Source organism: Musca vetustissima, unplaced genomic scaffold (genome assembly GCF_032173495.1).
Source record: "Musca vetustissima isolate MV318-11 ecotype Yass unplaced genomic scaffold, APGP_CSIRO_Mvet_v1 utg900, whole genome shotgun sequence".
Taxonomy (NCBI): domain Eukaryota; kingdom Metazoa; phylum Arthropoda; class Insecta; order Diptera; family Muscidae; genus Musca; species Musca vetustissima.
In genome coordinates this window covers 188,969-205,588 of record NW_026885828.1, presented here as the reverse complement: position 1 = coordinate 205,588, position 16,620 = coordinate 188,969, and the positions used below count along the sequence as shown (strand labels likewise).

The 16,620-nt window shown below is 34.6% G+C and overlaps 3 protein-coding genes across 3 annotated transcripts; 2 read left to right on the top strand and 1 right to left on the bottom strand.

Annotated features, from left to right (window-relative positions):
• The first annotated feature begins 1,144 nt into the window (after window positions 1-1,144).
• Window positions 1,145-2,592, top strand: LOC133333068 (putative inorganic phosphate cotransporter). Its single transcript, XM_061541401.1, has 2 exons — window positions 1,145-1,818; window positions 1,885-2,592. The coding sequence occupies exons 1-2, from the start codon at window positions 1,195-1,197 to the stop codon at window positions 2,590-2,592; spliced, it is 1,332 nt and encodes a 443-aa protein (XP_061397385.1). The 5' UTR covers window positions 1,145-1,194.
• Window positions 2,593-3,371: 779 nt separating this feature from the next.
• LOC133333067 (uncharacterized) lies at window positions 3,372-4,648 on the bottom strand. Its single transcript, XM_061541400.1, has 4 exons — window positions 4,532-4,648; window positions 4,211-4,343; window positions 3,992-4,140; window positions 3,372-3,929 (listed from the first exon to the last, which is right to left on the bottom strand). Exons 1-4 carry the CDS (start codon window positions 4,606-4,608, stop codon window positions 3,536-3,538), a joined length of 753 nt encoding a protein of 250 aa, XP_061397384.1. The 5' UTR covers window positions 4,609-4,648; the 3' UTR covers window positions 3,372-3,535.
• Window positions 4,649-6,292: 1,644 nt separating this feature from the next.
• On the top strand, window positions 6,293-14,130 carry LOC133333066 (TGF-beta receptor type-1). Its single transcript, XM_061541399.1, has 8 exons — window positions 6,293-6,347; window positions 6,425-6,664; window positions 8,736-8,850; window positions 11,205-11,338; window positions 12,708-12,938; window positions 13,012-13,245; window positions 13,322-13,845; window positions 13,912-14,130. The coding sequence occupies exons 1-8, from the start codon at window positions 6,293-6,295 to the stop codon at window positions 14,092-14,094; spliced, it is 1,716 nt and encodes a 571-aa protein (XP_061397383.1). The 3' UTR covers window positions 14,095-14,130.
• Window positions 14,131-16,620: the final 2,490 nt, after the last annotated feature.

Below are 16,620 nucleotides of genomic sequence, written 5' to 3'. Positions count from 1 at the left end.
CGAACTAAAACAAAAACATGGGAGCATTAGGGACATCTCATGCAACCGATCATGTAGTGGAAAGACGTGAGTTTGCCTTTATCCGTTAAATATTGAAATAAAATCAATTAACACATAGTGATGTCATTTGTAATTAAGTGTGCTTCCGAAACTACAAAACATTTTAATCAATTGTTTATAAACTATAAATACAATGAAATAAATATCAAATGATTACGACTGTAACGAAAAGTAAAATACTCTACATTATAAAGGAAAAAATATTTTTAATTGTGTATTTATTGTATTTAATTGTGCTATAAATTGAGAATAAAAAAAGAAATTTTGAAAGTAACATAATGTCCTATATATGACAATATTCCATTTAAAAAACTTACTTTGTTTATTTTCGTGCTACATCAATGAAGTTTGGTACATAGGTTTGGAAAAATATACCGACTCCGAATTCGTCCTTGAAAGTTATTGGGATTCGTCCTTGAAAGTTGTTGAGGTTTCAATTTTGAATATAAGAAAATCATGGAATTTTTGTATATTTTCGCGAGGTCTCCCCCTTGGTCCCGTTTGACAGCGACACCGTTTGCCTCAACCTGTTTTTATTCCTTTTTTAAATTAAAGTAGGACAGTATTGTGTAATGTTTGCAATGCAGATCAATTTTTCCAGAACTATTCAATTTGGCTGATATAATGTAACAATTCCAAATTATAAAGAACCAATTCATTATTTCCCTATTCATTTCCATGCACTTTTGTTAATTTACTATGTCTTGGAGGAGCTGATAACATATTAACACATTGTAGAGTACAACTTACTAATCACCTATCGGACATGTGCTGAAATAAACCTTGAATTTTATTCAATTCATAAGCTAACGTGGTCAGATCTAGATCAGTTATAAATTGGAATCCATCGGAATAGTTTTGTGTTTCCACCGAAGCTATATGTTTTGTGTTTCCACCGAAGCTATATGTCTTCAGAGACCACTCAAAATGGTCTTTTTATCGATTTCTGAACGAACGCCTTTACTAAACAATTATATTAAAGCATTTCCAAACAATTCATCAAAGTTCTGTAAATTTATATCACAGTTAAACTTATCAAATAAATCATTTTTATTAATAAAATACTTGTTCGCTTCTCTTGCAGCCAATATAATTGGTATACGGCATTTCCAAAGCATACTTCTGTTCTTTGGAATGTGTTTCGGTTACTTTCTACGGGTAAATATATCAGCGGCAATTGTTCCTATGACACAGCCAACAGCAGATCAACCATTCTACGATTGGGATCCTTCGACAAAAAGTCTTATTCTTTCGAGTTTCTTTTGGGGCTATGTAGCATGTCAAATGCCAGCTAGCTTGATGGCTAAACGATTCGGTGGAAAACTAGTCCTTGGTATATCTACGTGTCTGGGCTCAATCTTGACAATCTTGCATCCATTAGTTGCGGCCAAAGGTGACTGGGTTCTGGTATGCATTTTAAGGGTGATGGTTGGATTCACTCAGGGCCCCGTCTACCCGTGTATTCATACACTTCTAGCCAAATGGGTTCCACATCAGGAAAGAGGTTTTTTGGCCTGTCTTGTTTATTCAGGCGCACAATTTGGAACAGCATTACTACTGGCAGTCAGTGGCAACATATTTGACTCAGGAATGGGATGGCCAGGCATATTTTACATTACAGGTGGTGTTGGCATAATTTGGGCCGTGGTGTTCATAATTTTTGGTGCGAACTCCCCACGCGATACTCAATTTATATCTGAATCGGAACTGAAGTATATCGAATGTTCAACAGGAAGTGACAATCAGCAAATAAACGCAGTAAGTATTAGTACTGAAATTGGCGATATATAACGGAGAAACTTAATTTTGATGTATCCTTTCTAGGCTGTACCGTGGAAAGCAATGTTCACATCAGCATGCTTTTATGGGCTAATCGCAGCCCACTGTGGCTTTACATGGGGCTTCTATACTCTTTTAACTGAAATCCCCACATACATGGCAAATGTTCTTCATTTCAATGTTAAGACAAATGCTTTGCTCTCCGCCCTTCCATACTTCGTTATGTGGATTCTATGCCTCGTTGTTAGCCCCATAGCTGATACGCTCATCAACCGTAACATAACAAGCGTCACTGCGTCAAGAAAAATATTTAATACGATCGGTCAATGGGTACCCATGGTCTGCCTTATTGCACTTGGCTACATGACCGAGGACCAAAAAACTACCGCAACCGTTTTATTGACCGTTGCTGTGGGATTTAATGCCGCATCTTTTTGTGGTTATTTGGTGAATCATATGGACCTTTCGCCGAATTACGCTGGCTTAATGATGGGTGTAACCAATATGGCTTCTAACTTATTGTCCATATGTACTCCATTGGTTGTAGGCGCAATTGTCGTAGACGAAGAAAGTCCCGACGAGTGGCGTATAGTGTTCTTTATAACAGCCGGAGTATATTTGATTTGTAACGGCTTGTTTTTGGTATTTGGTAAAGCAACAGTGCAGCCATGGAATTATGTGAATATTTCGTCCAGTTCTACTACTCTGCCGAACAACACGGATGGTCTTTCTGTTGCAGACGCCCATACATGAGACAAGTATGGATTTTAATAGAATGCAGCACCTTTTTTAGTTCTAGGAAATATTGACTGATATAAATATCAATGCTTTAAGGAATAATGAAATGGAAAATTGTGTAATATATTTAAATAGTTGATAAGGACACATATTTGATACGCAAATAAAAAAGAAATTTAATAATAGAATAGACGTACACACAGCGATCAATGTTATTTTCCTTAAGAACACTTCAGCTGTTATTAATACCCCTATATTTGCTCTTGTTAACAAGACCTTTAGTGTTTTGTGTTCTTATCTTGGTTTCATTGAGCCGCACAAAGGAAAGCTCTGCACTATCAAACAGAACAGAAAATTATATTTTTACTCCCTATAGATTTTGTATTATGTGGCCATTGATTATAATGCATGGAAATGTACTTGTTGAATGTCGAGAAAGTCATGAATAATACAAGTACGTATGTAGTTGCAGGCAGTGAGTGCTACGAACTTAGCCAGTAGATAACAATCGACATATCTAAATGGACAATTGTAAAACATATGTCCTAATGTAATAAAATAATAATCCATATATGCGGATTCTACAACGGCTGTTGAGTTCCAAATTACTGTACGTTAAATTTTCCAATCAGATTAGTGAGACTCTGCAGAACGAAACGCTTGGTTAACTGTTGCTTTTCTGTAGAGCCTCAGCATTCTGTCTAGTATACTCGGCATATCTGGGTTAAGCAGATGCCACAAAATTACTTTTACCATTTTACTCTCAGAACAAACGATGAAAGAATGTTCAACTGTTTTTTTGTGTACGGTGAATTCTTTTATTTTATCACGTATAATACATTTAATTATTTCTATGAACAATTATAAAATGACTAATATAACATAATAACATACCTACATAAAAACTTGTCACACCAAATATGATTTCATCACTCCTCCATTTACTTAATATTAATAACTACTTATTTTTTCTTTGCAACAATCGCTGCTCTTCTAGGTTAGCATTAATGGCAATCGGTATATGCCGTGTTCTAAATATCGTCCATAGCGACACCACCCAACTGGCTATAATTGTTATGTATAAGACCGTAGGGTGGGCACTCTCATTTCCAATAGGTATTACTGTATGCAATGATGATTTAATTTGCAGGGCTATTTTAATATCCTTCCACTTGCATGATGGGTCGTGGATATTTTTCGGACCCTCTCTGATCGCAGGAGACGTTTCATCTAGGCAGTATCCGGGATTAGTTTCAATTTCTAATTCTCGCTCAATAAATATTTGCTCCTCTGGGTTAGGACAACTAATATACATAGAATCGGGTGCAAAGAGATCTATAGGTATGAATGACCTGAAATCCAAGTGGGTGTCAAAAATCAAAATCAAGCAACAACACACTTTCCATATACTTACTGTTCTTCGCTTGGTGCGTGGTAACGAAAATGTATGGGCAAATGAATGGTGTCTGATACTTTGGTTGATCCTTTAATAAATATTTCGAATTCACTGGACTCCTCGGTAGGCTTTTCAATATCAACAAATCTGGGATATATGGCATTAAGCTGAAAATATATATATTAGTTTAATGTTAATTTTAAGGCATCTAAATTATAATATCAAATAATAGTATACCTTATTTTTCCTCGAAAGGTCGTCCAGCTCATCCACACTTATGTACACCGATGCCGGAAAGGACTGTCTTAGCACATACTCACAATTTTTTCCAGCCAGCGGATAATCAAATTGCACTGTATATATTAGGTTTCTGGAATGAGAAACAACACAATGCACAAATATGCTAAAGAGCACTGATATCTCCAATAACTATGTTGGCAGGGCTGTCTGAGGGCACAGCCCAAAACACTTGAGCAGCAAGCCAACCAACCGTACAATACAATTGCGTGAAATGGAATGAGTAATACAATGGTACTTGATGATTTTCATTCGACAAACCTGTGAAAGCCCTCCTCACTCAACTCTACACCTACAATGGGTGTGGACAGCAGATCCTTTTGTTGAAGTGATGACATGATTCCGGCCAGAAAACATCCTATAAACAATATTTCTCTCATATCCCTAGATTCTGTTCGATTTTTTCGCTTTACAAATAAAACCAAACATTACTTTCATAGACCACAAACGACACTACTGCGAAGTGAGGGGTTCATCATCAGCTGATAGTGGGATGCCGGACTATTCGACTTGACTTTGGTAGTATCGAATGCTGCCACATCAGTTTCGATTTAGTTGGAGATAATGTTTCATTTACATGGAGTGTTTGTGAAAGTGGAATTTTTCAAAACGAATTCAAAAGAAACAAAAGAAATTTAAATGGTGGTTTATTATAAATTTCCCCTAAAGTGCCACCTTTAAATATTTTTAAAGAAGAAGTCGCTGTAAAGAGGCTTAACCATATATTATTATTTCATAGAGTACAAACGATGATGTAGATGATGGTAATGGGAGGTAGATGAAGCAAACCACAATTTATTAATATTTAAATTTGCTATGCTGGGAATTGGGATTGTCACACTTTGATTGGTCAAGAATTTCCATGAAATCTAATCTCTCATGGGTCCAATAAAACAGTGTTTATATTTCCAAATAACTTTCTTTCGGTTATCCCTATTGCAGCGTGTGATCTCCTCCTTCGTTAATGTAATATGACTACCGGGTATTGTTGAGGGGGTTACTGTTAATAACCGGTGCTTTGATTTTGAACTTAACAACACTGTGTTTTTTCCTCTAATCTTTGTGATGGTGTGTTAATTCTTTAACATTTTTTTTATTAACAATTACCATAAAAATTAGTTTATTTGGAGGCATTTTCCGTCGTTATAAAGTGAGCTTGGTGCATTTTAATAGAAATATCCGAAGGAATTCCTTCAAGATCACGTGACAATGTTTTGTGAAAAATAATGAAAATCTGATGGTGATGGTGAAGAGTTAAAAAGAAGAAAACAAAATGAAAATCGGGGAAAACATAAGATTAGGTTTTTAGTGTGGCCAGAAGAGCAACATACTGAATTGTCGACATTGTGGTTTGGAAATCGAAGTGAACAACGAAAATATTAACAATTTTGCAAGATTAGATGAGATGAAAGTGTTTTGAAAAAAAAAAGTTCGTAATAAAGCACGTTAAGCAGTTGCGGTCGTGTTATCAATGACGTCGTAAGAGAGCATTCCCCCCTACGCTCCCACCCCACCCCACTACACTACAGTGTTACTAACATTTTGACAAAACAACAAAAACAATAATTAGGGTAATAAACAACGGACGATGGTGCGCTGCCTGCCTGCCTCCCTGCCAGCTAAAGTGTGAAATATTTTCGATACAGAAGTAGCAACGGGCAAAGGATGACAAAGGAATCGGACGGTGGAGCAAGGAATTTGTGTTGGTGTTTTCCTTGTTTTGTTTGTGCGAATAAAATTATCGCTTGCATTTAAATGATTTGTATAGAGACGCTCACACCGTCATACATAATTCGCAGCATTTATGTATTCATCGATATCGTCCCCCGAACATGGGCTATTAAATTTGTTACGCTGGAAACGAAATTCGCATGCAAATGAACAAGCGTACTCGACAAAAGAACAAGAACAAAAACAAACAGAAACAGAAAAATGAAAGTTATGATTTTTTTGAATAATAGACTACTTACAAATATTTTTCACATTAAATATCGACGACATATGTCGTCGTTTGGCCAAAGAATGTCCTGCATCACAAGGATATTGTGTTGTTTCCTAATAATTCATGTTGCACAAGGTTGGTACCGCAACGTCGGCTCTTAATATACCAATTCAATTCTGATCAAGATGTCAATTTGTTTCTCGTCCCAACAGTTGCTGCCATTGCTATTAAAACATCCTCCATCAACTACAATGCCACATCTTCGGGATATAATAATTTAAATAGCCCCATGGAATATGGCTACAATGGGAATAGTAGTGGCAATGGTGCTAATTTAAGAAGATATGTTTCTGGAACTGGTCGTCCCTTTTCGGCTATTCGCAATGAGTCGTTGCCGCAATCATTGGTATCGCCCACACCGGCAACACATAAACATTTAAGGAACAAATCACGTAAGTCGGTAACCCATGAAGTTTATGCTGTTTAATTTATTTTTATGTATTTACATCTCCTTTATTTTGCAAATGATTTATATCGGCCGATTTGGAAAGTGCTTTTTGAATGTTGCCAAAACCACCTTTTCGATCTTTATATGTTAATGATAATGTGTTATTTAGCAATTGTGCGCTTTTTGAATTTTGCCCTAGATCAGATTGCTCGTAGGACATAAGTGTGATAATCGCACGGTCATTAAAAGAACTAATAGCATATAATCAATCAATCTATATGACCTATACCATATTCAAACATAGTTCCGAAATTATATTCAATTCGATTTATAACGGTATACGAGAATCTAGCCCAAAAGGCCAAGAGATATTCCAAAAACAAACACATATAAACTACTCCAATAGTCTATATCATAAAATGTATTGAGAGGGGGCAAGAAACCCTGTACTTCGACAAACCAGTTCTATGCGTAATTATCTTATAATAATATCACAAATATTAAGACTTTTGTGTTATGGAAGGAAATTAAATTAAAAAATATATAAATATTTATTTATGTTATGGAAGGAAATTAAATTAAAAAATATATAAATAGTTATTTAAACAGTTATTTATATAAATAGTTATTTACTATGTTTGGTAAATTAAAGTATATGCAGAGGGGGTCGTCTAATTAACACACATCTTAAGGGAAAAATATTTGGAATAACACTCGATTCGTTTGGAATATTTGTAAATACTTTTTTATTCAAAACACTTATGTGTAATATGCTTGAGCGATTATGTGTGAGAACAGAAAATTATCTCGGGAAAATTGTGATATATAACGGTATTTATGAAACAATTCAAATTTGAGGGGGGCACGTAATTAGCACATCTTGGAATTTTAACATAAATGTCGTTGATACTAAAAAATATATATATTTAAAAAAAGTACTTCGTGTAAACAAATTATGTCTGATGAATCATTTTCGGAAGAAAAAGTTTAAAAAGTGCTGTAAAATGTATTTAAATTGGCAACAATTCATACGTTATCTTTATTTTTTATACAAGTAATAAAGATGCGAGTGGCCCAGAAATTGCTAGAATAACTAGAGATCGATAAATATTTATAAAAAGGCTTCGAGGAAGAAAACCAGTATATTTTTGCAATATGTGAGGAAGTAACAATTTGTAATGATATTTGTTATATCAAATCAGTTCTTTGAGTAGAACAACAAAGAATTTTATCGAAAAAAATATCAGTCGACACTAAAAGATCATGAATATATGGCTATCTATGTTGACCAGAATAAATCTAAATCACACAGCTGAGATTTTGTTGATCGACTCAAATTCTTTAAATTTCAATGCGGCTGTTTATATTATTTAAAAAAACAGTATACGAAATATATATTTTAATTTGATAAAACAGGCCACTATGACGAAAACTTGTTATCTGTTGTTAGCTATACCACTCCTGCCTGTTTACTTAAGGGGACCCCCCATTCTCGGAGTCAATTTTCAAGTGAAAATCTCAAGAACTCTTGAAGATATAGCCGAATTATTTTGTCACCATCAAGTGACGGCTGAAGGGCTTCTCAAACTTTAAACGCGTTTATCTCTAAAAAATTTTTGGAATGGCGGGCACGATTAATCAAAAACGAATAACCCAATGATTCCAAATTTTTACACGTTTCTGTGTGAGTGTATAGCTTTCGTATGAACTAGGATAAAGCCAATCGGTGAAGATCTTCCTTATTTTTTAACATGGTTTTTGGTAAAACATCGGCGATTTTTCAAAAATATTTTTCCAAAGGTCCACCATTTTGTTAATTTTAGACTGAAGTTAATAATCCTAGTTCATACCAGAGCCAGACATGTACTCTTTCTAACACCGTTGGAATTCTGAATTTGACACAATAATATAATAGGGTTATGATTTTTTTTTCTCAAAAATGATTTCAAATAGTGGTAATGAATGACCTTTAGCCTAATTCCTAATGTATATACCTCGGTTTCATACGAAATAAAAACCTACAATTACAGTATTGAAATAATAATAATTTTAATTTCTTTATCTTTTCGTGTTAGGTCCATTGAAATGTCATTGTGACATTTGCAAAGATAACAACTATATATGTGAAACGCAGGGCTACTGTTTTACCTCCGTGGAAAAGAAAGATGGAAACACAATTTTCAGTTACAGGTAAGTCTCGTTTTTGATTCACTGTAACTTCTTTGATAAAACTGTGGCAAGGATTTACTTGCATAGAGAATTTTTAAGTTTAAGACTATTTCTATTTATTTAATTAATAATTATTTTTCTATGACAATACTACGATTTTCGATCAACGTAACAAATATTGGTTTATTAACTATAATATTTTCGCCCACCGATCGAACGGTTATTATCTAGATGCCTTCAAAAGTCGCAAGCGTATCCGCCAGGTCGATTTGTATGGTGTAACGATGGCCGATATGGTGGTGGTGATGGGCCAACGACCAGGCCCGTTGATAGCTATGGTCACGCATGTTGCAAAAACTCTAATTTTTGTAATTTGAAATTATCGCCTATTTTGAAAGATTACAAAAAAGGTGGGCAGCAACTAATCTAAAATGAAACCGAGTGTTTTGATACGAGCCACAGCTTTCAATTGTTACATACATTTGTTCATCGCTCCCCAACCTAAACTTGTCTTGTTGCAATTCTCTCGTGTCTCAAATAAATTCTGAACTAAAAATCGTTTCAAATATGTACTATCCCGAACGCGCGAGAGAAATAAACTACTAAAATATCCCTTCCTATTATATCCAGCAGCTAAAAAGGCTTTAGCATTTTGATTTACTTTTCTCCTATTATATTTGTATTTTTTTTCTTTTAATTTTGTATATATACACTTTGTTCTTTTGAAAAATATGTTTTCAGTTCTTTTTTTTAATTATGTATTTACTAACTACACTTTGTCCAATCGAATTCGGAAACAGTGTTTTTTAGGATGTTTTCTAAGTACAAACGATACAATTTCTAACCAATTGTTTGCTCATGTGTTCTTCTTTTTTAACTCTTTTTGATTAACCCTGTTCGTCCACACGTTTTTGAATGCTCTTCATTATTGTAATTGTTAGCTGCCTTGATAAGACATACGACCTCCAGCGGGAGCCGTTTGAATGTTTGACCAGTAAACCGAAACAACATATCTATGTAGTTCAGTGTTGCCACGACGATTTCTGCAACAAAAATGAACTCCTAAAACTGAAATTCTCTGAAGGTACTTTCCAAATAAAAAGCATATTCAGACTGCCTAAAATACAAGTAAACTACTTCCACATATTCACCATTACCAACCACTATTGCTAATTGTATTTTATATTTTTGCTAGTCTGCATTAATTTCTTTAACTAGACTTTGTAGTAGTGGTACTTGCCTATGTTAAACCTATAAATTATTATATGTCTAATAAGAAGTATGGGCGTATGAACAAGTAATATGAAAACAACACTAGGTCTAAAATCCCCGGAATGCAACCACATAAATGCTTCCTACAATACCCCCCTCTAAGCAGATATATAAAAAAAAAAAAACAAAATATCTATTTTTTATTTTTGCATTGCTATTTACATTTTGAAGTACTGGTGCCGGATGTTGTGAATGCCTTCCCTCTTCTAAACAACTGAAAATAAATATAAATAGATCTTTCTTTCTTACATCCTTATATGTTATATGCCTTCCTATCATATTTTTTCTGCTCTGAAACACATACACAATCACACCTTTTCAACACTACCCTACAAACTGCACATAGCAAACGAAAAACAACCAGAATTAATACAAAAACGAAAACACCTACCTATCATCATATATACGGTTAGTGACCACAGCCTTGAATTGTGTCCTTCTAACAAAATGAAAAACTACCAAAAAAAAAAAAAAAAAAAATTATGACTAATTCCTATGAAAATATTTGTTTTATCAATCATCAAAAATAACTTTCACTTTGTTCCTCCTGCTCAATAAGGGTACTAGTGTTACAACAGCCGCTTTTAACAACTGCACCGCTCGATTTGTCTACTTTTAATACGAATAAAAATATTTCTTAGTTTTTCTCTATTCTAGATATCTTTAATTAGAGTTTTATTGCATAGACAAAGAAACAGAAATATAAATAACAAGTTTGATTTTGAAAGCTAATACAAAAGTTCCTGGATATGTAAATAGAATAGATGTATGACCGGCAAGATAATTCGATGGATTTAAGAGAGATCAGAGACTGTTGTCGGTATATCGACAATTCCACAATTCACTGCATGTGTACATAAGTTCGGAAATTTGAATTACTCGGTCCATGGTATTGAAAATTATGGCTAAGGAGTGACATGACATACTCCTTTAACTGGACGACGAGCAAATGAGTGTAGTACTCGGGTTGAAATTAATTATTAACCGTTTTTAATGTATTCTTAATGTTGGGTTAACTATTTTGCTAAGCGACAACATTGACAATATCAAGAACCAATTATTTTTATCGCATTTATCGACTTTTGTTTTGCACCTTCAAATAGATGCTTTCCTGTAGAATACCACTTACCGCCCGAAGACCCGGCCTGGTGTCACGTAAGCACCTCTGAGTCCTCTATACAATGTTGTGATGAAGATTTCTGTAATACAAAAGAAAATTATGCTGGTACATTGCCAGGTGAGATTGAAAGTAACCAATTCTAGAATTAGAAACAAATTGTATGAAACTCATCATTTGATATCTGAAATATAACTTGATATGGAAATTCGAGTAAACAAAAACAGATGTTCAGCACCCTCATTATCATTTCTTTTTGCGCCCATCCATCGTAATTGAAATTCAAAAGTGAACATATCATTAATGTTTAAGTATCACCGTATCCGGAAACTATAAATATCACCTCCACTCTGTATCATTGGCAATCAGGAGGGACGTCTGCTCGTTCTTGTCTCTGTCGACAATTGCTTTCTATATTTACGTGCGTCATTTTCTGCTACGCCAAAATGGTCCGGTCCATTAATATTGTGTGGGTTTTGTGTACGTCCATTTTATTTGTATCATATCCTATATATTGTTTCGTAATGTTGCGTACGTTTTGTGGGAAATGATCGTTGGTTGGGTTGGATTGGGTTGCGTGGTCGTCCATTATTGAACAAGTTCCAGTTAGACCAGCCCCAATGTCCTGGGTTCAGTTTGTTTTAAATGTTTTGCATCATCTATCTCACCCTTATGTACCTACCTATATGTGCACAATTATTCTATTCTATTTAAATAAATTATACATACGAGGTTTTAGGTAAGGCTTTGTTGGGGGGTTTGAGCTTAACGTGTAAATTCTGCAAATCTACAGCGACCAGACCTTTATATCTGCAGATTGACTTTGTCAAATAAGAATTAGAGAGTCTCCGGCACACGCATACACAAAAGGAGACATGACGCCATAGCTTCTTCGAACCTGGCTCAGAACTGTTGCAATTAGCGAAATGTGGAATGTTGAATGGATGTGAGCATTTGTAATTATGTAAATATAACTGTATATAGCACACATGTGTAGAGAATTGCGAATGTCGAAGGAAGTCAACATGACAACATTTGCATGTAAATTATAGAATCCAGCTATGTTTGCACTGTTGAACCACTTTGGCGCCCAAACTTTAATTATTGGCATACATATTTGCATTCTGGCCTTCACCTTTATTCTAAGATAATTACTAATACCACAGACACCCTGCACATCCGCATTATGCACCCTACGTACGTACCCATGCACACCCCTAACCCCGCCTACATTTACGTAATTTTACCTGTGTTTGTATTGGTGTTGTGAAATAATAATAACCGCATGCCTTAACTTTATTTTTGGCTTTTGCTTTTGGTTTTTTTGTTTGTTTTTGGTTGTTAACAAATTGTGGTGGCTTTAAGTAAAAATGCAAAAATATAACTATATTATATGAATAATCACACACACGCACACACATGAGTGTAGTCTAAGAACAGTGAAAACATGATATAATAATTGGTGCCGAACATTTTATGACACATTTAGATTTTCCGCCGGAGGAGACCATAAACTCATGGGTATTGGTCGCCATTATATTTGGAGCCACATTGTTTGCCTGTCTTTTGGTATTTATGTCGTGGTGCTTTTACCAAAAACGTAAACAGGGCACTAGTCGTGCGCGTCCCTTCGCTCCCGAGGACTCGGTATATGATCCAATTTTGAATGGCAACACTCTGCAGGATATCATCGAGATGACAACATCTGGATCTGGTTCAGGTTTGTAATACAATTGATATGAATAAACAACGCAAAGGAATGCAAAGTATGATAACATTGTTCTGATTTTTAGCGGGGCTACCATTGTTGGTCCAACGCTCGATAGCACGCCAAATACAGCTGTGCCATGTAATTGGAAAGGGACGCTTCGGAGAGGTGTGGCGTGGTCGCTGGCGTGGCGAAAATGTGGCTGTGAAAATATTTTCCAGCCGAGAGGAATGCTCGTGGTTTCGTGAGGCCGAGATATATCAGACTGTCATGTTGCGACATGAGAACATATTAGGCTTCATAGCAGCCGACAACAAGGGTAAGCGTTTTGCGGTTCTGTGACTTCAATCAATCAACCAATGAATGAATGTTAATTTTCTTATTATTATTGCCAGATAACGGTACATGGACCCAATTGTGGCTGGTCACCGATTATCATGAAAATGGCTCCCTGTTCGATTATTTGACGTCGCACACAGTTGACACGAAAACCATGCTCAGTATGGCATTGTCCATTGCCACGGGATTGGCCCATCTCCACATGGATATTGTGGGCACACGTGGCAAACCAGCTATTGCCCATCGAGATCTAAAATCCAAAAATATTTTGGTTAAATCGAATCTAACCTGTGCCATAGCCGATCTGGGTTTGGCTGTAAGGCATGTCGAAAAGAATGACTCGGTGGACATACCATCGACTCACCGCGTGGGTACTAAACGTTATATGGCACCTGAGGTATTGGATGAGAGCATGAATGCTCAACACTTTGATTCGTACAAGAGAGCCGACGTATACGCCTTCGGCTTGATATTGTGGGAGATTGCGCGGCGCTGTAACATAGGCATGATATATGATGAATATCAGTTACCTTACTATGATGTCGTGCAGCCGGACCCCACCATAGAGGAAATGAAGAAGGTGTGGTGGTGTGAACTGAAAAATATATTTCGTTTGTTTGACACATTGGTTTTCTTGGTTTTCCAGGTCGTGTGCATAGACAAAATGCGTCCTAATATTCCAAACCGTTGGCATGCATCCGATGTGTTACACAGCATGGCCAAAGTTATGAAGGAGTGCTGGTACGCAAATCCCGTAGCTCGACTCACTGCTCTCAGAATAAAGAAGACTTTGTCCAATATACGAGTTGAAGAGAAAGTTAAAAACTGATTATAAACATAGGAAGTATATAATTCCCATTCCCAACAACTTGATTTGATACCATGAAAAATGATTTCAATATACAAAAAATGATCTGGAGGAATCAGCTAGATATATGTCCAAGATTTTGTTAAGGTCGTTGAAAAAGTAAAATAGGAATTGACAGAATGTACTGCAAAAGTTTCCAATTGCATCAGTACGCAAAAAACAACGTCTTTTTTTAATACTGAATGTTTTCCCTGACCTGACTTTTTCGATCAAATTGACTGTACACGTTTTTGGACAATTTAAATTTATCATTGGGGTTAATATCATATAGGCATTTAAGGCAGCTACTTTTAAGATAATAAGTCGTTCAGGAACGACTATAAGTAAACATTAAGAATGGAAAGTGTGTACAATATTTCTGTTTTTGAAAAGACAAGTTTGATGTTGCTAAAATAAGATAACTGTACCTTATAACTACTTATGTATGTATTTATATTTAGTACATAGCACGGAGGAGCAGACTTTCTTTGAATTTCCCATTTCCAATTGACGTATGTTCAATATTTATGTCAAAGTAAATATACCCACGAAACCAAAGAACCAAATTGGATATCGCACCACAAGTCCTTCCACATTGTTGTGCAGTGCGCCAGGGCCATGATACCAACAACATGTTGTTCCTTTGTATTATAACACTTCATTTGTTGTGTTTCCAATCGTATGCTGTAAATATATTAGCCGGAGGAAGTTGTGTTTACCCTTCGTTCATTTCGATATTTAAGATTTAGTTTTATGTATGTAACTATTACGAAACGTCAAATGAAATTGCAACAGATTTGTAAATATATACATATTATATGAAATAGGCATTCTATTTATATGTTAGTACTATTTGTGAAAGTCTTTTATATTCTTTAGAGAATATTTCGATGTTCACTGATTGATCCTTTATTTGGCTGCGGTCATATATATATTTTTCCTTTTGTTACATATGTACATTTCGTTTGTTTTACGCTTCGGCATATACATTTTCCTATTTTACACTCACTCATACCCATGTAGATTAGTTTTTATATACATATACATAGCATATATTCGCGCGTTGTTTTTCATACTTATTCGAAAAATGAGGTTATGTTTTTTCCATTTGAACAAAAATACATACAAAGATATACTGACTTATTACTGTAGTACCTATTCATTTATTGATGCGTTTTTGGTTACTTTTTGTGTTTTTCCTACCAATTTCTCTACACACATACATAGTTCGGGCTCAGAACTCAACAGAAGACTGCCATAAACTAAGTTTTCAATTCTTGTTTATTTTCGCCTCTAATTTCATTTTCAATGTGTAACATAGCTATTTAACAAATAGAAACATATATATCAATAGCAGACTTTACCGATATCTGCAGAATTCAAAATACAACAAGAAACAATCTACGTCTTTGTTCATTTTGTAACATATTCAATAAATATAGTTTTTTAAAATAAAACATTTTATTTATAAATCAACAATGTGTTTTTATTTTTTATTGGATGGATGGATGGATGGATAAGGTCAGTTTAATAAGTCTTCATTGTCTGTCAACATTAATTCTTTAAATAATAAATAAAAAATATATATTTTTATTTGAAGCAAAATATACGTTTTTGTTTTAAAGATAAATTGAGCTTTAATCATTTTATGGTTGATATTTCGAGATAAAAAAGTTGACAGCAAGGGAAGACTTGAATTCGCCTTCCTGTAAACCTTATTAATAGGCCATGATTATAAGCGTATCTCTAGAATTCGATAAATAAATTGGGGGTGTGTCCTTTTGGCATCACCTCTATTAACACCATGGTGAGAAACATATTTTTATTTAAACTTACTCCGCCGATTATCGTTCTCCCTCTCCGACCATCATCACAATATACAGTATAATTTTAATTAGGGGAATGTCGGTGACGTTCCCGAATATGAATATATTCATTGGAAGTGCTCCAACAAACAATTAGTTAGACTTTGAGATTAAATGACACATTTATAAAGTTATTATTTTACACATTTGTTTTATTTATTGTTGTTTCTAAATTTTGATTTTTTGTTTTGTTTTTGTGTGTGTTTTAAATAATGTTATGAGTACTCATAAAATGCCCGACATATTTGTCGTATGCTTTCGGAAATTAATGCTTCTTTTCCGAGATGTAATTTTAAATGACTTATAAACTCAACTAACTAATAAAAAAATAAATAAATTAACTAAGCTTTAAACAATAATTAACTAAATTAATAAATAAACTGTCGTCGGCATCGTCAGTTTGTTGTCCGTTCGAAAATAAATAGACAATTTCAATAAATAAATAATTAATTATATAAAATAAAATAAAAACAAATAAGTTAATTTAATAAATACATGCATTACGTCAATTTGCTACATATTTGCAAACAAACAAATGTGGACTACTTATATACTAAATACGACGAGTACAGAGATGTCTAAAAGAATACGTAAGAGGCCCCATTTTTATTGAACAATGAATTCCTCGTTCATTACCAACCAA